This window comes from Drosophila subobscura, chromosome J (assembly GCF_008121235.1).
Source record: "Drosophila subobscura isolate 14011-0131.10 chromosome J, UCBerk_Dsub_1.0, whole genome shotgun sequence".
Lineage (NCBI taxonomy): Eukaryota > Metazoa > Arthropoda > Insecta > Diptera > Drosophilidae > Drosophila > Drosophila subobscura.
This window is the reverse complement of record NC_048532.1, coordinates 17,412,140-17,434,418: the sequence shown is the minus strand read 5'-3', so window position 1 is coordinate 17,434,418 and position 22,279 is coordinate 17,412,140. Positions and strand designations below refer to the sequence as shown.

The window sequence follows — 22,279 nt, the reverse complement described above, 5'->3', positions numbered from 1 at the left end:
GCACGAAATTGGAAAATTTTCAATTTGAACTGCAAACGCCCCGCTTCTGATATAATCGTTATTTTTATTGGCAAACGCCTAACCAAAGTTGGTGAATTTGCGCAGAATGTAAGACATGGTGGCTGGGTTATCGGCGGGCACCATGTGTCCGGCACGGTTCACCCAGAACATGCTGAAATTGCCAGCCGTCTTCTCATAGCCCTCGAGCACACGGTCCACGGTGATGCCAACGCGCGGAGCAGCGAGATAGGCCGCCTTGTCCGTCCACTCCATGTTGGCAATCCAATTGACAGCGCCTGGGGTGGCACAGATCAGGTCCAGGCCGCCAGAGAACACGCCCACACGGACGGTAGTGTTGCTCAGCAGCTCACCCACTGAAAGCACGAGGACGCCACTGTAGCAAAGACGATCGAGGTACGGGGAAGGCTTTCCCACTTACCAATGTGAACGGCGGGCTTCATGAAATCACCCATTAAGGAGGAGAAGGTTGCGCTGCTCTGTGCGCCCCACTTGACGCCGGTGGTGATGTCGAGGGCCTCAGTGACGGGGCCACGCATCAGCTCCTCCAGCAGCTTGTCCCGATCCTCGTCAATGTCAAAGTGCACCAAAGTGCGGTACATGATCTCTGCCAGAAGAAATAATTGAAAAAACTCTTGCTTTCAGCTGGTCTCATGTCCTCCTACCCTCTTGACTCATTCCCAGGGAGCGCAGCACGTACTGGTCGCCCAGCGTCGGCGTCTCCACATTGTAGAAGTCCACGCCCTTCGACTCACGCAGCACCACCGACTGCGTGGAGCTCCACTGGAGCGTGGCCAGTGTCCACATTTCACGGTCCACATATCGCTTGGTCGCTGCAGCCGACGACTCGATCTTGTCATGGCCATCCTGATCAACGATGCCCAGCTGCAGGAGGAACGGTGCCCAGGAGAGCACTGAATCAATGGGCGATGTCCACGGATCACCCAAGCCCACCGACACCAAGTTGCTATCGATCTCACCGCGCTGTATGGCGTAGTACAGCTCCAGGGCAAACTCTGGTGCCATCTTGCCGCCGTAGCTCTCGCAGAAGATGTGCAGCGGCACGGCCTTAAACTCTGGATGATTGTCATAGAAGCCCTTCATCAGCTCCACCAGATCCAAGGCGATCTGCTTGTTCGTCGTCGTATAATACGAAGAGTTGTCCACGTAGCTGAAGCCACTGCCCACGGGATTGTCGATGAACATGACGTTCATGTCCTTGGCCCAGTTCCAATCGCGGTAGCTGCCATCCAGCTTGAGGGGTCCCAGCTCCTCGAAGTTGCCATAGCCGGTGGAGGAGGCACCAGGTCCGCCTTGCAGCCAAATAGCCAGCGGACGCTCCGTGTAGCTGGATACATTGGCCGTGGTGTAGTAGAGCCAATAGAACATGTGGGCGCCTGTGCGCACATCCACGAAGCCCCAATCCTGTTCGCCTGGTCCATATCCTTGGCGTGCTGTGAAGGCAGAAGGGGAAGGAGATTTGTGTGGCTACTTCAACTGATAAGTTACTGATTTCGCTGGAACACTTGACTCTAATCTGGACACTTGAAATGTTTCATGCCCCAATTAAGGCAACTCAAGCAGCGAGACTCGTTGCTGGCCGATAAAGTGCCTTAGATTATTCTTCATCTAAGCCAAGCCACACTCCCGTTGATTTTGGTTTTTTGGATAACTTTCTCGTTCATTAACACCCCAACCGAACACACACCTAATGATCGGCATTCAAAGTGTTTGCTGGCTGCAAGCCAATCAATCGACTCACCATTGACAGAGCCACCGCTGAGCAGCGCCAGACAAAGCGCCACAGCGGCAATGATAAGACCACGAGCCATTATGCACTAGTTTCTAGTTTCTAGTTTTCTTTGTAGCTCGAAATTTGAAGACCCAACCGAACGCTTGGCAGTTCGACAACTGTCTGATCGCTGGCCAGGCCAAGACCAATGAAAGTTGGCACGCAGACGACGGCACACAAAGATATCTTTCGAGCAGAGTTTGTAATCTACGAGTGGAGCACTATTTATGACCCTTGGAAGTGATGGCATGACGCGGCTTATTGGTAATTATCTGCCTGACATTTGTCAATTTTTGGGCAAATCTTCAGCACTCAACATGGAGAAGCCTTTAAGCTTGCATCACAATTATCTGGACAGCACACAACTTGGGTTTTTCTCTGCTTTATTGCCATTTATTTATGATGTGTCTCTCCCCTAGCCGAAGCTCGTGAACTCGCGTAGGACATGGCTCATGGCGGCGGGATTATCAGCGGGTGCCATGTGACCCGAACGATTGATCCAGAACATGGTGAAGTTGCCGCCAGTCTTCTGGTAGCCCTCCAGTATGCGATCCACGGTGATGGCGGTGCGCGGTGCAGCCAGATACTCGCTTCTGCGGCTCCAGTCCAGCTTGGCTATCCAGTTGACGGTGCCGGGAGTGGCGCAGATTAGATCTAGACCGCCCGAAAAGACGCCCACTTTGAGCGGCGTCTTCTCCAGCAACTCATTGACTGCAGAAGAGTACAGAGATTGGTTCAAAGATCAAGCAGAATGAAGCTCTTTGAGGGTTCCCTTACCAATATGTATCACTGGCTTCATGAAGTCCGTGCGGTGTATGTCAAAGGTGCTGCTGCTCTGCGAGCCCCACTTGACGTTGGAGGGGATGCCCAGCGTCTCGGCCACAGGGCCGCGCATCAGTTCCTCCAGCAGCTGGTCGCGATCTTCATCAATGTCAAACTTTACCATGGTGCGGTACTGTCGCTCTGCCAGCAGGAAAATCATTTTAAATTACAACTTAAGCTGCGCTTTCGAGCAACACTCACCTTCTGGCGACATGGCCAACTGCCGCTGGAATCGATCGCCGAGTGTCTGCTTCAGCACATTGTAAAAGTCCACACCCTTGGAGGCCTTCATCACCTCCCACTGCGTGTTGCCCCACTGAGCAGTGGCCTGAATCCAGCGCTCCTCCGCCACCAGCTCGGCAGTAAAGTTTGCCGCTGCCGCAATTGCCGCGTAGCCATCGTGATCAACGATTCCCAGCTCCCTGAGCAGCGGTCCCCAAGCCAGCACGGAATCAATGGGAGATGTCCACGGATCACCCAAAGCAACGGACGTCAAATTGCTCTTCAGCTCGCCACGCTCCTTGGCATAGTACAGCTCCAGGGCGAATTCGGGTGCCATCTTGCCCCCATAGCTCTCGCAGAAGATGTGCAGCGGCACAGCCTCGAACTCTGGATGCAGCTTGTAGAATTCCTTCATCAGCTCCACCAGATCCAGAGCAATCTCCTTGTTGGTGGCCGTGTGATAGGCTGTGCCATCCACATAGCTGTAGCCACTGCCCACGGGATTGTCAATGAACATGACATTCATGTCCTTGACCCACGTCCAGTTGCGGTAGTCGCCATACAGATCGACGGGTCCCAGTTCCTCGAAGTTGCCGTAGCCCGTGGACGAGGCGCCCGGTCCACCTTGCAGCCAAATGGCCAAGGGACGTTCCGTGTAGCTGGTCACATTGGCAGTGGTGTAGTAGAGCCAGTAGAACATGTGGGCGCCTGGACGAACATCAACGAAGCCCCAATCCTGCTCCCCCGGTCCATATCCGGCCTTGCCTGCGTATTTGCCAATACTCGTGTGAGATAGTGAGGTGATGATTTATGGACGCGACTTACCATGTGCCGAGGCCGCGAAGCACGCAAGTAATATCACCACCAGGCCAGTCATCATTTCCACGAGCTGCATTAAACACTTTGGCCATAGTTGCGCCGTGTGGCTACATTTAAAGGGAAATTCTTATCTGGCCAGCGCGCGCATTAACAGTTATCGAAAGCAACTCTGTGACCAGCGCACACACCCCTGTGGCCGACCCCTGGAACAGCTGTTTGGACTTCGTTGTTTTCCTCTTTTGTGTCTGGAGTTGCGAAAATAATTTAATTAACCGATTTTCAGGGCAATAGTAATGGCAACTGTGCGCATACCTAAGCAAAAGGTGATCCTCTGCGGCGACTATGGCGTTGGCAAGAGTTCGCTGTTTCGCCGCTTCACCAACAACACATTCGTGACGGAGACGGACCGAAAATCCACACTGGGATTGGATCACATTGATCGGGAGTACGATGTGGGCGATAAGCAGATTAAGGTGTGTAGTATGCATGTCTGCAGCTTGTCTCTACTAATCCTTTGATTGTTGCCACAGCTCCAACTGTGGGACACTGGCGGCATGGAGCGTGTGGCTTCTGTGACCTCTTCGTACTACAAATTTGCAGAGGGAGCCATTCTGGTGTTCGCTCTGGACAATGCTGCCTCCTTTCACTCACTCTCGCAGCACTTACTGGACATTGTCACATATGCGGAGAATGCAAAGATCTTCATTTGCGGCAACAAGAGCGACCTGGAGGGCCGCGAGCCGGAGGTCAGTGACGAGGAGGTGGAAGCCTTTTGCGAGCAGTGCCACTCGCTGATCAGCGCCACCTACAAGACATCCTGTCGCACTGGGGCGGGTGTGGAGGAAATGTTTCGCGACATTTCGCGTCAGCTGGTGCACGCCAATCGCTCCAAAATGGAGCTGCAGGCGCTCGAGCAGAAGAGCTTCAAAATTGACACCGCCTGCGATCCGACCATCAACGAGGAGGCCTCCTCCTGCAGCTGCTAGCAGTTGGGGAACATTGAGTTTGGTTAAAGCCAAAGCTGAAGCCGAACTCAATGCCAAGCAGAAATGCATTTTTTATTTAATTTTTATTTATTAACGATGCGAAGATTTGTTTATGTTTTTTTAATGCAAAGATACGTCCCCGAAAACACCAAAACTTTTAACACGAGTACGAGTCATAGGTATAGGAGTTAGTACGTATATGTTATATATATCTCTATGCCAAATATAAACTTTAAATGTTTATATTATAATGTAGTTTAGTGCGTAAGTCTGTGCAGCTTTCTTCCACTAGAATTAGCCAACGTTAGAATCGTTTTCCTTTACACAACAAACACACACTGAATACTCATAGACGTAAGATTTGCTAAACAAATAATAATAAATAAATAATCAATTCACAAAACAAGGAATGTCTCTAGTGTTGGGTTACCCCTTTGGGTTTACTACGAACTGGCAGCAGCCGAGGTGGAACTCGGCGCAAATGTCAGGTATAAGCTGACACCCACAGCCACCACAAAGCACACTCCCACGCCATATAGAACGACCTTTTCCCGGAGTGCTCGCAACACCATGGTGTTCAGGGTGCGTGAGGCACGACCGATGTCCGCGTTGGTTTCCCTCAGACGTGCCCGCGCGCCCTGCAATGTTTCGCGCTGATGGTGCAGATCGTTGAGTACTTGTGCGCCCAGCGCCTCGGTCTCCAGGGCCACTCGATAGCCCTCGGTCAGCCTATTGCCAGTACGCTCAATCCTCTCCGAATTGTCTAGCAGGCGCTGTCGCTGGTCATTGTTGATGGACACATCCTCGTAATAGTCACTGGCCCCACCCAAGTCCAGTGTTGTGAAGGCGTTCGGTTGCTTATCCTTGGTTTGCTTGTATTCCGCCTGCAGGCGTCGCAGTTCGGCTTGGGCCACCTGCAGCTTGCTGTTAAAGCTGCTGCGCTGTGCAGGATTCAGCTCTCTTACCTCCAGGCCCATCTGCTCCAGCAGCTCCTGTGCCTCGGGCAGGCTGCCATCGATTTTGCTGCACAATTCATGACGGTCACCTGCAAGGATTAGCGATTAATTGATTATCACCCCTGTGTGTTTGTGTGCACAATCTTTCTTCACTCACTGCTGCTGCTCTGCTGCTGCAATCTTCCTATATGCGCTGTTATCTCCGCAATCAGAGCCGCGTACTGCTGCTCGTACTGTTCCAGCAGCGACATTTGTTGTTATTGTTCAAGTTTCGCAACAATATGGGCGGACTATTTTTTTCAATGCAGAAAAAACGTAAACATTGGCGTAGTGTGACCGCGTCGGAGGCAGCTGATAATCGCAACCAGTGCAGCGCTGCCAGATGTAGTTATCGGTGTGCCAATTTGGTTGTCTATATCGATGTTAGAATGGAACGACTTTCGCCCTGTCTGGCAACTCCTATGCGGCAGTTTAGTTTAAATTAATGATTTTATTTCAATTAAATAATAATACTACATATTTTAGTAATCTATTCGATACACTTGTATGTACACTGTTCATCACATTTGTGTTTTGTGTTTGTCATTTAATAGAGCAACGCCTCCAGTCTAACCCTCGACGAGCGTGCCCTTCTCGCCCTTGCGCAGCACCAACTCCAACTGTGAGAGCAGCCCAATGGCTCGAAAGTTCTCTTTGAACAGCACAAAATCCTCCAGTGGCTTTAGATATTCGAGCGCATCCGTGTAGCTGTCGAGTTCCTTCAGCACTTTCATAATGCCCGCGGAGCCCTTCGACTCGGGTTCGGGTGATGTTCGGCCATTTGTCTGGCTGCCAGAACTGCTCCTGCTGCTGCCTCTGCTATTGGAGTTCCTCTTGGGCGAAGCTGGCGTGGATGTGGATGGCTGCGCTGGCGAACTGTTGCTCTTGATGGAGTGGGCTGGCGTGGATTTTCCGCTGCTGCCGCCGCCGTTTGTCTTGGGCGCATTCTCCTTGCTGCTGGCACTGTCGCGCCCGCCGCTGCTGTTGTTGTTCTGCTCCTTGGGACTGGGCAGCCGCAGATTGGCCGACTGTTCGCTGAGATCCTGCGTGGCTTGTGTGGACTCGGCCAGGGGCAATGGCGAGCCTCGAGAGATTGTCGAGCAATTAATTTCCTGCACCTCCATGTCATTCGCTGACTCCAGCTTTGGGTGCAGCTTCGGCAGCTGCACTGGCTGGAAGGGACTCACACGCTGTGGCACAACATTCGGTGGCAGTTGTGGTTGGAATGGCTCCCGCGGCGGATGTGGACCGGGAACCGTCATGGGTGGGAACTGCATTTGTTGCTGCTGCTGAAGCTGCTGGTGCATTTGTTGCTGGTGGCGCTCGAAGTAGTAATCATTGAAGCTAGTAAAGCCCGGATGTGGGGGATGTGAAGGGTGGGGTGGAGCACCCGGAAACGGCGGCCATGGATGATTCATTGGATGCTGCAGGTGCTGCTGCTGATGCTGTTGTTGCTGCTGCTGGAGTGCAAAGTGCTGTTGCTGCTGCTGCTCCTGATAGCTCTGCTCCTTGATGTCCATGCTGTCGTCATCCTCCTCGTACTCGCCATACTGCTGCATGTAGTTCATGTAGTGCTCCGGCATCTCCTCCAGCTTGGCCACCCGCTCCGCACTGGCCGGGGGGAACAGGTGCTGCAGATCGTGGACAATGTCGGGTATCCAGAGGGAAGTGCCCATGGGCTTCAGCTGATTGGTGGCCAGTTTCTGGGCAAAGCCCTGCAGATGAGTCTCGCGGAACCGGTTCAGCCAGCGATTGTCGGCAATGAACGAAGTGCTGCCGATCACCTGACGCGCCGTCTCTGCCTTGTCCTTGATCATGCCATGTGTGATGCTGCCACGCAGCTGGGGATTAATGTTGGCCCGCACCAGCCACTCGTAGACGACGGCATTGATGTAGGCGCACTTGCGACTGCGCTCGATCTCCTCCACCATCGCCTGCTGCTCCACAGCGGCCATGTTCGATGGCACCTCCAGCCGCAGCGTGGGCAGCGCGTTCGATTGCAGCCTCCGCCCACCCAGGACACTGGGATCGAAGTGCAGGGCGCACACCACGGGCTTCTTGAAGGGCACAATCCGACGCAGTGAGGCGTGGCACGCCTCCTTCCAGAGCTTGTGGAATGGACTCTCCGGCCGTGGAAAGGCGAAGAACTGCATGCTCGGATGCTGCCGCGAATTGGACATGCAGCCGATGATGCAGCAACGCCGAATGGTCGGCATTCCGGAAACGTTGTTCTGTATGCCCCGAATTTTAAATGAATTTTGTCTTGGCGTTGCGTTAGTGCGCCGCCAAGAACCGAAGGAAAAGAAAAAAATTAAACCTTAATGTCCACCGAAAAGCTGCAAAGAGAGAGGAGAAAATTCGCTGTTAGTTTGCTGTTTTTCGTTGTAAATTAGTAAAATATACACAAAACAAACAACAATTGCCGCCTTTTTGCATTCTGTTTTGCTTTCGTCGGGTCCCGTTAGAATTCATACTACTGCAGTGTTGGAAAATGTGACAGCTCGACCGGCTGGCGCAGTGTTGCTAAACGACATGGTGGGCGCCAATGCACAACAAGTGTTTCTTATTTGAATTTTGTATTTCATTTGAGTCATATCTGCCCAGAAAAACAGGCGTAATTGTAGATTTATAGTGAATTCTATGAGCAAGCAACCATTTCGAGTAAAGCTACACGAGTATATAGATGGATATATGTATGTATGTATATGTCCACACACAAGACGCCTTCGAGGGACTTCTGCAGCATATCATTCCTAACATCTGCACACACAGAGAGACAGCACTTGAGATATAATGAAATACACAAGAGATGTACCCTAAGAGCCAAGGCAGCAGCACAGATTCCTACCCTATAGATATGCCTACAGAAATCGATACATATCCAGTCGCAGGCCCAAAAACCAGAACCATAAGCAGAACCCATAGATGCCTCGTACGACGAATGCTTCAACTATAATATTGGGTCGTACATCCCACACCCACACATAGACACCTACAACCGACCGACTGATACATACAGATGCGAGCTAGAAGTGACAGAGACGCCTGACTAAAGTGAACCACTTGGCCGCGCGCCCAGGGGTTTAAGAGAGGGCGAAACAGATACAGATACGACATCTCTGCTGAGTCACGACTATGGGTAGTAGTCGGGGCCTCTGACTCAGGGGCCGGTCTGTGGATTAGCAAAGCAAAAACAGCGCCACTGAGAGATGACTTAATGCGAACAGCATGTCCGTTTCTCTCGGATAAATCGAGATTGCCATTGATTAGGTTTAAAGTCTCAAAAGTGAATTTCAGTTTCGATTTCCTCTCTCTTCACACAGCTGTCAGGCACTTCCTTTTATAGAACTACGGAATTGGGGTTTATCTTTCAGTTATGTTTAAGGGTTGTTCACTGTCTCTTGTCTCTGTCTCCCTCTGTCTCTCTGTTCGCTCTCACGCACAAGCTTCCTCCTCAGGCAGCTGTTCAGTTAACTTTGGGCAAAAGTTTTTGCTCCGGAAACTTCTTGGCATGGCAGGCAGAAACCCAAACCCAAACCCAAACCCAATAGCAAGACACAAAACGAACCCTTTCCACACTCGAACATCTTGAAGATACACCTCGCACCTTGACACACAACGCGACTGCGCTTCGTCTATGGCTCTTCGTGCGGCAATGAACGCACACCAACACAGACATGACACACACACACTCAACACACTCAAAGACATTGTCGAGTGTGGCAGCACTACACCATCAATTCCAATTCAAATCTCCCCTGACTGACTTGCTTTATAAATGGTTTTATATTTCCTTTTATGTCGCCCTGGCTATGCTCCGACTATGGCTCTTTGGCTCTGACTATGGCTATATGCTCGGTCTTGGCTCGGATGTGGATGTGTCTGAGGCCGACTGTAGCTGTAGCTACAAGTACATCTCTCTCTCTCTCTCTCTCTCGCTTTCTTTCCCTTATATCGATTGGCACTTTATCTTAATCGCCTCGAGAGTTGTCCCTCCACGTCTTTCCTGCCCCACCGTCTGCCCTTGGGAGCAAGCGAACTTCCCTCCATCCATCCATCCATCCATCCACCTAATGGTTGCCTGGCATCGCTGCCTTCTGGAAATTTCCTGCAGCATCATTATCATCAGTCGTAATCACGATGTGATGGCCCCGGACTTACACAGTCTGGGCCTTCGTTTTGGGTTCTTTTATGTTGGGCCATACATATCTTTTGTATCTCCGTACCTCTGTAGCTGTATCTCCCAGGCAATGCCATTGTGTTTGCCTAGGAAGTTTCTACGTTCTACGTTCTACATTCTGCCCACCCCACCACCAATCCTCCGTCTGTCTGTCTCTTTTGTCTGCTATTCTGTTATGTTCTGTACGATGTTCGGGTGGAAGGAAGTATTCCGATTTCCAGTTCGCTTGCTTCCCCCTCCTGCCGCCGACCCTTCTGCTAGAGATTTAGTTTCTGTAGTTTTGGGTTTCGTTCGTTTCACGATGTTTCTCAGGTAATCTCTTGCGATTGGTTTTCCCTCATAGGCTAATGGTTTGGGCTTGGGTTTGGACATGGGTTTGGGCATTTACTTATTTATCTTATATCTGAAGCAGTTGGGTTCGGGTTCGGTTGAAGTTGGCCTTGGCTGGACCATTTTGGGTTGTTTTTGGTAGCATAAGTGGCAGGGTAGAAGCGGAAGTAGGGGAACATATAGTCAAGGGAATAGAGAAATACAATATCTTAGAGAGAGACATGACCTGAACTTTGATTACATAGGATTTTGGCATTTTTGAGTGGAATTAATCAGGCAAATAGAAAATATTTGGTACTAATAACATAAACCTCTGTTTCCATACAGCCATAAAGCGGCTTGACAGGAACCAGGAACAACTTAAAAATGGTTTGGGGCTGAGTTTTTGGCCTTGAAAAGTTGCGTGAATGCGAAATTTCAAGGACGGACTTCCTTCCGCAGCAGCACGTTTATTCAATTGGCGCCAAAGCTGCTGTCCCGTTATCACACAAACACACAAAGAGAGCGCCAGAGAGTGGGCAGGAGAGAGAGAATAAACAAGCACAAAAAAAAGTAAAACGAAAACGCAAACAAACGGCTGCCGGCTGCCGGCACGCAGCTTAGACGTAAACAAAAACAAAAGTAAGGCAGTGGCAGAGGCAGATCCTCTGGACACACACAAACACACCCTACCACTCACACACGGGCACACAGATGATCCCTCAGCATGCAAATGCTGCTTTTTTAATTGCAAGCAACAACAGCCACACAGTAGCAGCAGCAGCGGCAGCGTCACAACAGAAGCTCAACACCCCCGTTTGTTTACCGTTACAGCAAACACCGCATGGGCACACTTACACTTCCAAAACAGAGAGCAATCGGAATTGCTGGGCTCCGATCCGTTTGGATATATCTAGCACAAAGTGACGCACGTATTCCTTGGCTATATACTGCTGCCGGTATTACTCCACCGAAGCAACCGAATACCCCGGGCAAGCACAGAGGCACTCGAATCGAACACGTTTACGGTAAACGCGCTGCGAGAACACAACGAAGCAGCGAACCAACCGCTTCGGACGAACGTTCAGAGTGAAGTGTACGAAAAATACGGCAACCAAACACACAAGCAACTACCCAACCAACTCGACGAACGACCCCGACCGACTCGTTTTTCCCATCTATAGGAAATACTTAATCCCAAACAGAAAGCAGCCAACAGAAGCAAACGCCATCGCCATCGCCAGCCAGCAACAGACATCGCCATCGCATCGCATCGCAAGGACGGGCGCAAGAGCGCACCTCTTGAACCGCGCTGCGACGTCGACGTCGACGTTGACGGCAGCGTCAGCGTCAGCGTAAGACGTGCCCAAAGCCAACACAAATACGCAGCGACAGCGACAGCGACGCTAGTTGACGCTGACTGCAGCAGAGCAACATATCGTCGGATTGTTGGGTGGTGGTGGTGATGGTGGGTGGGTTGGTTGTTCGGTGTCTCCTCTTCTGGCTGTCAGCCCGCGGCGTTGCACGAACTACCCGATCCGATCCGAATCTGAACCGAAGCTCTCGTCCTACGTTTGTTGTTGTCGGGCTGCAGGGGCTGGCGCTGGGACTTTGACTGGGGGGAGCTCTGTGTATATAGAGAGCTCTCTGATGGGTTTTTCGGGCAAACGTAGTGCCCGTTATGGGGTCTATAACACTCTACCCTGCTCACTCGTCTGTATATATCGAACGCTTAAGGTGGGTGAGTGGTTTCGGGTTTGGTTCTCTGACGATATGAGCTTGGAATTTCGGTATCTGCTGTTGCTTGAGCTAGATATATGCGCTATATACGCTCGATGCCTGACTAAACATACACACACACACATACGAGCGCAATGTTACCTATTTTTGGGTATTACTATTGACTTTGTTTTCGATTGCCATAATCATTATTGGGGTGGACCATGTTAAGCCGATCTTTAGAGGTGATAAAATGTTTTAGCTTTGTGGATATAGCTGGGAGTTGTAAAAAGAGCATTATAATATGTTCTTTTGTGTTACAACTTGTTGGTAAAATAAACGAGAAACTGTAGTTTTGGTCCAGCCCAGTCGCATGGCTTGTAACTCGTACATTTGGTAGGTATCTATCACGCCAATCTAAACAAGTTTCCTATGGTTACTCCATATACGATATGCGATGCTTGATGCTCGGATGCTTGGATGCTGCTTTGTGCTGGTCCGGTCTCAGAGGCCTCTTGGGACAACATTCATTATATTGAAGACATGTGCACATCCGCTGGCCAACTTCGATGGGAGCCTAGCTATATGCGAGTGTACAGAAAAATCCATTCTATGCCAGCATCAATACCAATGCACACGAACACATTGAACTGCTCGTCGTGTATGTGTTTATATATGTACATATATATCTGTCTGTAACTTGAAGTATTGGGTTTGGTGGGGATTTGGATTGGATTGGGTTCGCTGCTACGAACCAGACCGAAGACCACGATGACGATGGCAAAAGCAGCAGCCAGCCAGCGAGCAGGCAGCAGCCAGCCCATTATCGTTGTAGTTGTGTGTAGCCCAAAAGCAATTTGATGGATTAGTTTTAATACAACAGACGCTCAGTCTCTCAGGGTAAGTAAGAGTTAGATAGATGGATGATGGTTGGATGGATAACGCTCTTGGGTTCGTCTCTATTCGGTTTCCATGCCATTCCTTGTCCTTCTTTTCCATTTGATTCGATTTCATACGATTGTGTATTTCTTTTGGTGGTGGCAAAATCACACATAGAGAGACAGATATATGTGTGTTTATTCTATATATATATATGTGTGTGTGTGTATGTGTGTGTGTATATAACAGTTAAAGTATTGGAAAAGGTATAAAACCACAGCATCAACCTCCGATTTGATGGGTGAGTGTGGGGCTGTCGGGGTGCTGGTGCTAATGGCAAAGGTTGTTCAACGCTTTTTGGGTGGGAGTGTCGGGCGGGTACTTTGGAATTTCCTTGGAAGCTCCTCGGGTTTGACGATGACTCGACTCGACTCGACTCTATTATATTATGCTTTTTCAGCAGGGCTATCGGTCGGTCGACTGACTGACCAGCAGCGACAGAAACGCAGCGAAAACTTTTCTCGAAATGTTCTTTGCTTTTGCGGTCTGGCAGGAAGCTGCAGGGAGGTTCTCAGGGGAGGGGGAGCTAAGCTAAGCCCTTGGCAACCTTTAGAAAACGAGCTGAGTAAATCGCATCGACTATGGGACCAGGGAGGAGAAAGCAGCATTGAAGAAAATGACCTTTCCTTGTGCCATTTCATGACTCCGCACAGAAGATGCTCCACAGACACACACACAGGCAGGGGGACTGGGCGCTGGGATTACTCACATCGAACCGCACTGAGAGCCAGCGAGACCCACTAAGCTCATCTATTATGACCTTTTTCTGGAGCGGCAGCATGCGGGGATTTGGCCATAGAATTTATTATGGTTTGAACAGAACACCCTCAGACTGGAGTTAGTATTTCCCATTACCTTTCGGTGATTATGTGCGGGCTCTGCCCTTGAACGCTGCTCCTTCGACTGAGGTATCCATCTATCTCGACTCGTATCTCCACATCTTGCGCTCTCATTGTTGTGTTGCTACAATCTATATGCGATGTACGCCAGCAGCACTTGCTCCTCCATCTAACTGTCTGTCCCTCTGTCGTTTCCTCTGATTATCTGTCTCTCTGTCCCTTTGTCTGTCTGTGGGGACCTGAGTTTTTCCTAGTAATTTCCTTTGTGCCCTTTTCGCCTCTCTAGTGGCAGTGCCGGTGCCCGATACACTTGGATTCGATGCCAGTGCCCTCAATGGCTGGCCCATGGCAGCGACGCTAACGTCGCAGTTGCAGTCGCCGTCGCAGTCAACGTCGGCGTTGGGCTCTTCGTAATGCCAACACCCCCCTCGCTGCTACGAGTTTATTGCCATTTCCATATCTGGGTTTTATATCTCGAGCTGCCGAGTGGATTTCGTGAGTGGCGAGAGAGGCATTCTCGTACATATCCATCCAGTCCGTCAGTCCTTCTTGATGGTGGTGGGAAATCAGTTCGAAAACTGGAAATAAAGCAAGGCAAGAGACCGAAGCAAAACCGAACAGAACCGATCGGGTGGGAGATTGTGAGACTGTAAGAGAGAGAGAGAGAACTAGTGTCAGTGTTTGTCTATGAAAATATCTTATGATCTGCGTAGATAATGTTAGTTATAAATGGGATATAGATAGATAAAGATAGGAATATGTTTAACCACTTTGAATGTACATATTTGCAAGCATAATTTATGTAAAGTTTATTCCCATATCTAAGCATTTCCCTTGCTTAAAACTTCCTTGAACCTGCACATCTCTAGCCAACACACAATTGGAATGATTTACTTCTGCCCCTAAGAAGATTCCAAAGGCTTCGTTGCGCTTCGCTTCGTTTCCTGCCATTTGGAGCTCACACCAAAATCGAACCCAAATGAAATCCAATACATACCAATGGATGGATGGGTTCAGCAAAGACGATTTGTATTTATAGCCAGTGCCCCGAAAAAGAGTCGAAGCAGCTAAACGATTGAGCGTATGGACTGAATGACTGAATGACGAACTGGTTGGATGCTCTCGAGGATTTTGTGGCGGCGAAGAGGGTCAGAGCAGAGCAGAGCAGAGCGTCCTCTCGACATCTTTGCACAATAAAGATAGATTAGCATCTATCGAAGCGAGCTGGAACCGAAGTAGATTGTACGATGTACGGATACGATGGCGCGGCGAGGCGGCATTGTGCGGGTTGCTTGTTTGGTCGAGCGGCGCATGACTGAGAGCTGAAAGCAGAAAGCATCATCAAGCAGCATTCCCGGCATTCGAATCGGCAACAGAACCTGCAGAATCTCCCCTGGCTGGCCTCCCTCTAGAGAACAAACTGTTTGGAGCTGCGACACTCAAGTGCCATCATCATCGGCCGATGTCTGTGGAATGGAATTGAAGCAATGCCAGGAAAGGCGGCAGCAGCAGCAGCAGCGGCAGCAGCAGCACAAAGCACTGAGCATCCAGTGGCATCTCAAAGCCCAAGAGGCTTATGCAGGGCCGACAAACCAAGTAAGTGGAGGAGAACCGAGCCGAGCCGAGCCGAGCCAGCTATAAAGTAGAGGCAGCTGTCTGATGTCGGTTGCCCCGATGTTCGATGTTGGGTACCCGATTTCGAGGCTACAATAGCAGAGAACCGATACACAGCCTCAGACTTGTTTCAGCTTCATCATCATCATCCCCAGGCTTCATCATCATCATCATCATTGTCAATCGGTTGTTTCTCACGTTTCCCATTCAGTATGTATCTGTATCTGTATCTGGGCATCGCTGTATCTATATCTGTACTCTAGATGAACGGGTATTCGTATAGCCACTCGACACGATAACCTCGCTTCCACCCCAGACTGGGGACTGGGAACGGGGACAGGCACTGGCACTGGGTCTGTCTCTTGGCTCTATGCGAGTGTAGGAGCGCCATTCATATTTGGCATACAATGGCGAACGATTATGGCTCTGCCATGGGTTGACTATCCTCATATATTTATGTACACTCCATGATTAAAAGGGTCGCTTTGGGTGAACTTTTGTGTGCGCTAAAAGAATCAATATTATGTACAGAAAAATGCAAGTAAATAAATCAACTGGAAACACGACTTTTACGTTGCGGATGTTCCCCTTGTAAAGCTTACTCCTTAAGCAATAAAATTCTTAGAAATGAGATCTGTAAATGATGCAGTCATACCTTAGAGGAAACCCCAAACCAATGATTCTTCCTATTACAAGAGCTGATAGTGTGAACCACATGGGATTCCAGAAAACAGTTTAAGAGCATTCTGCATAAATATTGTAGGTAACATTAGAGCTATGACTGATAGGAATCCGTTGCTATGACGCCTTTAGGGCAGGTCTCGGCACCCATACAATTAACGAGTCGTTTTTGCGTTTGTGTGTGAAGACGCACGCAAAACGGAACATTGGTATTGGTACGAATCACTGTAATACGCTTGTACGTGAGGGCAGCGCAGCAGCAGCGCCTTGTCCCGCACCCATCGGATAGGGCCGTGCCGAGCCCTGCTTTAGGGTATGAAGATCTCTTCGACTTTGAGCGCAGGCTTTACCCTGATTAAGATGAAGAATAAATCATGATTTACAGGTGAACTCTCCTAAGGTTTCTTGGTCTTAAATAGAATATTACAGTCCGGAATTTCTAACTGAAAGTTGCCTTAAAGTTTCCCAATATTATTATAATTAAATTGCATTAGTTTCCATGCCTTAACTTAATTCATTTAGTTTCCAGTCTGCAACCGATCTCAGCATAATTTTGTAGCATCTTTCAGGCAAAAGCTGCAGCAACTGTACCCATAACCTCGGGCTGCCAGGTAAACACTCTCCTCGCGTATATACAGCTCCAGACTCAGTACAGCAGAGTTTGAGTACTAGCTGATATATAGCCTGTCCGTCTGTCCCTGGCTCGTATATCCCTCAACAGCCATTTCGCTCGCAGCGTTTTATGTCAGAGCTCTTAACGCGCTGGGGGTTTCCAGGGGGGGCTGCCCGGCAGTCGTGTGGCAGTAACCTGAGTCGTGTCGGGGCCTTGCCTGCTCAACATTGTCGCTTTAACTGTGCGCTGCATTGATGTTGCTTCTTTATCGGCGGTGCTCACACACTATACCATTACCAATGTGCGCCCCATTCCCTGTACCCCATCCGGTTCGTGCCGCTAACCCTACACTCGTAGGTTTTCTGCAGCGACTCCGAGCGTGGAGCAGGTATAGTCAAGCCGTCAGTCAGTCCAGCCTGACGTCGGTCGGAAATCCTTGAAATGAAAGTCCTGAGCTGAGGAGGGTTGCAAGCGCAATGGGAAACTTTACCCACAATCGAGGGACGGATGGCGAACGTCTACGTTTTGTGCAGCGCTTCCAGCGCTCTATGGCCCCGTTGTGTAATCGTAGCTCCTTCCCTATCTATGTGTGTGTGCGTGCCAGAGTGTGTGTGTGCCACGTTGGGATGCTGCTGGCATCCGTTGCTACCCCACGCCACTTGCCGCCAGCAATTCTACCCATCTAGAATTGATGTAGCACCTACACAGGGCTCTCCGTCGGTCTCTTCCACGCACGTTCAACTTTATGCCACGCTCCTCCATGCCACGCCACCCCCTCGCACATCGGCAAAACCCTGCAGGACATTCCAACCCAAGCGAATGGCCAGGGCGGGCGGTCGCTCGCGTAAAGTTTTAGAGGACGAACATAAACTTTTAGCGCTGATTTTGCTTCTCACTTTGTCGAATGGAGCAGTGCCGGGCGATTATATAACCTGAACCTGAACAAAGACAAGCCGAATGAACAGAACAGAACACTTCCCCCATGAAGGGGTGGGGTGTACGGGTTACAGGTAGGTAATACATATTCTGACATATCAACCGAAAAAAGTTTCAACTTTTCGTAAGCGAAAGCAATCGCTGGACGTTTCTCATACCAAATGAAGGATGTGTGCACATAAAAGGGATTAATTTCGTGGCTATGTGTACAGGGTGTAGATTTATAGGGGGATCTTCTAGTCACTCGATATTGCTGGTGCACAAATTATATAAAAATAAGGAAAAGAATTCTAAGGTACGTAATCAAAGAGCTTTCACTTTGCACATCAAACTTATATACAAATATTTTAGTTGTAGTATAATTATGAACCTTCTTCTTTCATTTATACAAAAAACTGCACTTCACTTATAAATATTCACAAGTTTTCTTCACCAAGTTACAATTCAATTGATTTCAATCATTTAAACTGGTACGAAATAAGATATATTATTATTTTGTTAATATTTTGGTTACTTTGTACTCTCTTTAAGTTAATAAAGAAGTTAAAAATAAACACTGCCTTCAGTTAAATAATTACATTTCACTTTATACTTTGTACAAGTTTTCTTTTCCAATTGGAATTCAATCATTTCAGCAACTAATTCTTCTTAATGTATTGTGTCCATTCAGCTTCAGGCTAATATTTGGTACATTTTCTCCTACTGTTTCCTTAACTTCTGGTCATTCTTCTTAAAGATCTGCTCCAGCTGAACAAGCAGCCCAATGGCGCGATAGTTTTTCTCCATGAGCGCAAAATCCTCCAGCGGCTTGAGCAGAAGCAATGCATCCTCATAGTTCTGCACACAACGGGGCAGCTCTGGCTCCAACTCTGCCTCATTGCTGGTAGTAGGAGCAGCAACTGGCGGTGCAGCTGTGACGGCATGGAGGGACTCAACTTTCTGTATCTTGAGTGGAGGAGCAGCCGACTCAGCTAAGTGTTGGCTTGTGCGCTTTGCTGGCTGCGTGGCGTTCTCGGGTTCATCCTCATCGTCGTTGATTTCGATCAGTTCGGGTGGCTCCTCAATGGCGATGCAGTCATCGTCTTCATCAGCAGCAACACAACCTTCGATTGTTTGGTCCGAGGAGTCCCTCCTTGGAGACAACAACAGCTGCTGGACAGGGGATAGACCTTCATTTGCCTTCGCTTCATCCGTCTCCGCACTTGTCTTGGGATCCAGACGCACACTGGAGCGCTCCTGCTCCGCATAGCGACTATCGTTACGGCCGCAGTAGCTGACAATGTCACGCAGATCCAGGGACAAGGGCACTCTGCGATGGTTTAGCGGCACGCCCTGCGAGAAGCTAAAGTTGTAGTGGCTCTTGAAGTGGTTGAAGAATATTTTGTCGGGAAAGAAATTCTCAATTTTGAGTATGTCGCGCAGACTGATGGCCACGGAGCGCAGGTTGTCCATGTCGGGTCTGCCCTTTTGGTGGATCTGTGAGCGTGCGATGTACTCGTAGAGCGCCTTCTCCAGAAAGTTAATCTTTCGCTTGCGTCGTTGCTGAACCTCCACGAGGGTGGCCTGATTCTGACTAGAGGCGGCCACCAGTGTCTTGGTGCGGTACAGGGAGCGCGGTGTAGCCAAATGTCCGTCTTGGCTCATGGTTGGTGTGGCTGCTGGTGCTGGCAGCTCTGGACTATTGACCATATTCTTGCACATGGACGTGTGCCGGCCGCAGTAGGACATAATGTCGCTGAGGTCCATGGAGCGTGATGGCTTGCGTGTCATTGTGATCTTTCGATTCGATAGCGTGATGTTGTAGGCAGCCTTGAAGTGATTGATCCACGGCTTGTTCGGCATGAAGCCCTCGATGTGCATCAGATTCCGAAACTCCACCGCCTTGGTGCGTATCAGCTCCTCGTTGATGTCCACGTGCAGATAGTACTGCGCCCTTTTCATGTACTCGTACAGGCAGAGGCCCAGAAAGTTGAGTTTGCGCCCGCGCACCTCCTCATTGGGCGGATCGTTGTGGCGGCGCGAGGCTTCATAGCACTCCATAATGGCCTCACGATTGGACACAATGCTCTTGATCTGCTCCCAGCTGCAGTTGAAATTCTTGGCTATCTTGCTATACAGCGGCAGAATGTCGTACTGTCGAATGACCGCCACACGCTCCTCCAGCGTCAGCACGTTTCTCGTGCGTTGTACGCCGCCGTCATCAAACTGTTTGCCGTCATCCTGGAAGAAGGGAAGTTGGTTAGTTTGGGTAGGCAAAAGGTTGGGGTTTGCGATGAGAGAGGCAAATACGGATACTAGTCAAATCAAAATAAAGGAGCTAACAGTGCCAAAAATTCTACTCTGACTCTCTGGTAAATAATTCTAGTCTACTTACACCATTTCCACACTGTTCCTGCTGTATTTCTTCATCTGCAATCGCTGACAACCCAACAATAAGCGCGAGCTTTACGACTTTATTCATTCTTGATTGGAAAATCGTTTCTATTCGTGTAAAGCCCTTTGCTTAATCGACTGTTTACAGTGCTATAATATCAAAGGTATCGCTCTCTCTCAGCTGTCAGGCCCGAATACTTACGTCAGAGAACATTTTCTACAGATACTGCGCTCACACATACAGTTACATCAGCGTGTTTCTCTCTCTCTCTGGGGCTGTCTCTTTTTGCGGGGCTGCGGCTCTCGCGCTGCCTTTCCGTTGATATCAATGTCTGTGGGTTAGTAAAGTTCTTTAATTTTAGCCATTACTAATTAAATACTAATGCTAGAGATAAATACACACTTGTGCACGGGCCCAGGGCCGTTGGTTTTCCAATTTTCACAAATCTGCTGCAGGTTTTTAGGCACACAAACACGCAGCAAGCAGAACAGCAGCAAAACAGCTCCGGATCTTGTGGAGCGGCGAAAAAAACTGTTGAGCGAGCAGGAAAAAAATGTGTGTCGCAGTCGAATTGTAGTCATCTCTCTCTTGCTCTTGCTCGAAAACCTGTTTGGCGAGCGTGTTATGCGAGAGAGTAACGGCTCTTTTGCAATCGCTCTCCACGCACACACACACATGGCGCTAGTTGTTGGTTAACGTGTGTTGGTGCCTTCCATTCTATTTATAGCGTGGGCGGCGGCGTTGGAGCGAAAATGTTGATCTGATCGGCGGGCGACGCTCTCTTGCAATTAACTGTTCAAATATTGTTTGATTCTACGGATTGAGCACTGAAATTCTCTTTTTTGTGTGTTAGTGCAATACTGTTTGTGGTCTAATAGATAATGGATGTATGTATGTGAGTGTGTTTGTGGGTATTTAGTACTCCTTTGCCACTTTCAACCGGCAGCCTTTTATCTCGTGTTATTTCATAGTGAATTTCTGCCGGTTAATCAGTTTTCGTTGCCTCTATTAGGTTTGCTCGCTTTTTGCACAGTAATTTCCACTAATTTCCATTAAATTCTTGTCAAATGTGCAAGCAATTTTTGTTTGTTTACATTTTGCTGGAGCATGCAAAGGAATTTACACACAAACTTTCAGCGGGATTTGTAGTTTTAACTTTCTGGTCACACTATTAGTTTTACATTCTACACTACATGACACTCTACCTTACTTTGAAAATGTAATGTAATTTTGTGTCCAGCTACCAGTAACACTCGCCGGGTGTCGCCACGGTTCCATGTAGTTTGGCGGTGTAGAATACAGAGAAACATTTATTTGAAACCTAAAACTAAAATAAATTCGAGTAAATTACAACTGCTTCAAATAGTATGATCAAAACAAAATTGAAATTATAAAAAAGTTGAGCGCATTTTTGGTTTTAATGCATAGGAATATAAAACCAGGGGCACCCACCTTAACATTGAATCGAATTGGAAAACCCATTGACCACATCAAAAAACTAATCGAGCGAATCCACAATTGAATTTTAATTTCCGCTACAGTACGACATGGAAAAGACAATAAATTAACATATTAGCAGGCAGTAAGGCAGCCCAGAGTTCGACTCCCACAACACCTGCGAGGAGAATGTGTGAAAATGTTTCCCTGTGGACGAACCTCAAGAAGCGCACTTCCGCTGCTGGCCTAGATAATAGCCGTGACAGCAACGAAAACGAGTGGCAACTGCAACTGCAACCCCTTTAACAAGTTGCAACCATTTGGACTGTGCAGCGAAGCGCAGTCTGAAGTGAGGGAAGGTGTTGCATGCCTCCCTTTTTGGGCTCGCTGATGCGTTGGCCGAGGGAGTTCGGCTTCAAAGCCAAAACCGAATAATTGTTGCGCAACAAGGCGCAGCAGCGGCAGCGGCAGCGAGACTCATTTCAGTGATTTTTTCCCATGAGGAAACGCGATCAGCCAGCCATAAAATGTGGGAACAAATCAACGAGAGACTCCAACATGATTGACACTGGGCCAGGCCAGGCCCGGCCAACTGCTGGACTGCTCTGCCCATGGCAATGGCTTCATTACGAGCCCAAAAAAGCAGCTCCCACAGTAATAACACTTTTGGTTGCTGGTTGCTGGTTGCTTGGAAATTGCACTTCGTGCTGCCTTCCAATTCATTTTCCTGCAAATGTGTGGCGCTGGCCCACAGCCAAACTGCAACTGCAACTCCAAGCTCCGCTTCATGGTAGCAAACGTAATTCTATCGTGGATCATGTGCTCCGCTTCAAAGTCTTTGCCGCTGGTTCAACTGGGAAGGTTCAATGCACGCGGGTCACGACTTTGACTTCTACTTGGACCATAAATCGGAGCAGACCCGTCTTTAGCTTGTGGACTTTGAGTGACTGTTTGGGAGCAGACAGCCAGGCAGCCAGACAGCCA

General features: G+C 49.1%; 6 protein-coding genes across 7 annotated transcripts; 1 reads left to right on the top strand and 5 right to left on the bottom strand.

The window, feature by feature from the left end:
• Positions 1-47: 47 nt before the first annotated feature.
• On the bottom strand, positions 48-1,939 carry LOC117892943 (retinoid-inducible serine carboxypeptidase). The gene is made up of 4 exons (XM_034799266.1): positions 1,781-1,939; positions 684-1,472; positions 440-625; positions 48-374 (listed from the first exon to the last, which is right to left on the bottom strand). The coding sequence occupies exons 1-4, from the start codon at positions 1,848-1,850 to the stop codon at positions 79-81; spliced, it is 1,341 nt and encodes a 446-aa protein (XP_034655157.1). The 5' UTR covers positions 1,851-1,939; the 3' UTR covers positions 48-78.
• Positions 1,940-2,176: 237 nt separating this feature from the next.
• On the bottom strand, positions 2,177-3,827 carry LOC117892944 (retinoid-inducible serine carboxypeptidase). The gene is made up of 4 exons (XM_034799267.1): positions 3,680-3,827; positions 2,834-3,619; positions 2,588-2,773; positions 2,177-2,521 (listed from the first exon to the last, which is right to left on the bottom strand). Exons 1-4 carry the CDS (start codon positions 3,747-3,749, stop codon positions 2,226-2,228), a joined length of 1,338 nt encoding a protein of 445 aa, XP_034655158.1. The 5' UTR covers positions 3,750-3,827; the 3' UTR covers positions 2,177-2,225.
• A 67-nt stretch (positions 3,828-3,894) lies between these two features.
• Positions 3,895-4,689, top strand: LOC117892947 (ras-related protein Rab-11A). Its single transcript, XM_034799269.1, has 2 exons — positions 3,895-4,146; positions 4,204-4,689. Exons 1-2 carry the CDS (start codon positions 3,967-3,969, stop codon positions 4,657-4,659), a joined length of 636 nt encoding a protein of 211 aa, XP_034655160.1. The 5' UTR covers positions 3,895-3,966; the 3' UTR covers positions 4,660-4,689.
• A 353-nt stretch (positions 4,690-5,042) lies between these two features.
• LOC117892946 (vesicle transport through interaction with t-SNAREs homolog 1A) lies at positions 5,043-5,967 on the bottom strand. The gene is made up of 2 exons (XM_034799268.1): positions 5,773-5,967; positions 5,043-5,704 (listed from the first exon to the last, which is right to left on the bottom strand). The coding sequence occupies exons 1-2, from the start codon at positions 5,864-5,866 to the stop codon at positions 5,103-5,105; spliced, it is 696 nt and encodes a 231-aa protein (XP_034655159.1). The 5' UTR covers positions 5,867-5,967; the 3' UTR covers positions 5,043-5,102.
• Positions 5,968-6,085: 118 nt separating this feature from the next.
• On the bottom strand, positions 6,086-11,252 carry LOC117892942 (probable basic-leucine zipper transcription factor I). Its single transcript, XM_034799265.1, has 2 exons — positions 11,002-11,252; positions 6,086-7,990 (listed from the first exon to the last, which is right to left on the bottom strand). The coding sequence occupies exon 2, from the start codon at positions 7,868-7,870 to the stop codon at positions 6,224-6,226; it is 1,647 nt and encodes a 548-aa protein (XP_034655156.1). The 5' UTR covers positions 7,871-7,990; positions 11,002-11,252; the 3' UTR covers positions 6,086-6,223.
• Positions 11,253-17,871: 6,619 nt separating this feature from the next.
• Positions 17,872-20,999, bottom strand: LOC117892935. 2 transcript variants are annotated; one of them, XM_034799256.1, is made up of 3 exons: positions 20,261-20,999; positions 20,060-20,189; positions 17,873-19,704 (listed from the first exon to the last, which is right to left on the bottom strand). In XM_034799256.1, exons 2-3 carry the CDS (start codon positions 20,069-20,071, stop codon positions 18,184-18,186), a joined length of 1,533 nt encoding a protein of 510 aa, XP_034655147.1. In that variant the 5' UTR covers positions 20,072-20,189; positions 20,261-20,999; the 3' UTR covers positions 17,873-18,183. The 2 variants fall into 2 exon arrangements, with proteins under 2 accessions (XP_034655144.1, XP_034655147.1); XM_034799253.1 differs by lacking the exon at positions 20,261-20,999 and having other exon boundaries at positions 17,872-19,704; positions 19,859-20,188.
• Between the last annotated feature and the right edge of the window lie 1,280 nt (positions 21,000-22,279).

Bases quoted from the DNA above. Each gene is read 5' to 3' on its own strand.
- LOC117892943 (XM_034799266.1), bottom strand. From the start codon at position 1,850: ATGGCTCGTGGTCTTATCATTGCCGCTGTGGCGCTTTGTCTGGCGCTG. The intron at 1,473-1,780 runs GTGAGTCGATTG...CTGCCTTCACAG, and splicing joins CAGCGGTGGCTCTGTCAATG to CACGCCAAGGATATGGACCA. The intron at 375-439 runs GTAAGTGGGAAA...TCGTGCTTTCAG, and splicing joins GAAGCCCGCCGTTCACATTG to TGGGTGAGCTGCTGAGCAAC.
- LOC117892944 (XM_034799267.1), bottom strand. From the start codon at position 3,749: ATGCAGCTCGTGGAAATGATGACTGGCCTGGTGGTGATATTACTTGCG. The intron at 3,620-3,679 runs GTAAGTCGCGTC...GCAAATACGCAG, and splicing joins CTTCGCGGCCTCGGCACATG to GCAAGGCCGGATATGGACCG. The intron at 2,522-2,587 runs GTAAGGGAACCC...ACTCTTCTGCAG, and splicing joins GAAGCCAGTGATACATATTG to TCAATGAGTTGCTGGAGAAG.
- LOC117892947 (XM_034799269.1), top strand. From the start codon at position 3,967: ATGGCAACTGTGCGCATACCTAAGCAAAAGGTGATCCTCTGCGGCGAC. The intron at 4,147-4,203 runs GTGTGTAGTATG...TTGTTGCCACAG, and splicing joins TGGGCGATAAGCAGATTAAG to CTCCAACTGTGGGACACTGG.
- LOC117892946 (XM_034799268.1), bottom strand. From the start codon at position 5,866: ATGTCGCTGCTGGAACAGTACGAGCAGCAGTACGCGGCTCTGATTGCG. The intron at 5,705-5,772 runs GTGAGTGAAGAA...TAATCCTTGCAG, and splicing joins GCAGCAGCAGAGCAGCAGCA to GTGACCGTCATGAATTGTGC.
- LOC117892942 (XM_034799265.1), bottom strand. From the start codon at position 7,870: ATGCCGACCATTCGGCGTTGCTGCATCATCGGCTGCATGTCCAATTCG.
- LOC117892935 (XM_034799253.1), bottom strand. From the start codon at position 19,945: ATGAATAAAGTCGTAAAGCTCGCGCTTATTGTTGGGTTGTCAGCGATT. The intron at 19,705-19,858 runs GTAAGTAGACTA...CCCTTCTTCCAG, and splicing joins AGGAACAGTGTGGAAATGGT to GATGACGGCAAACAGTTTGA.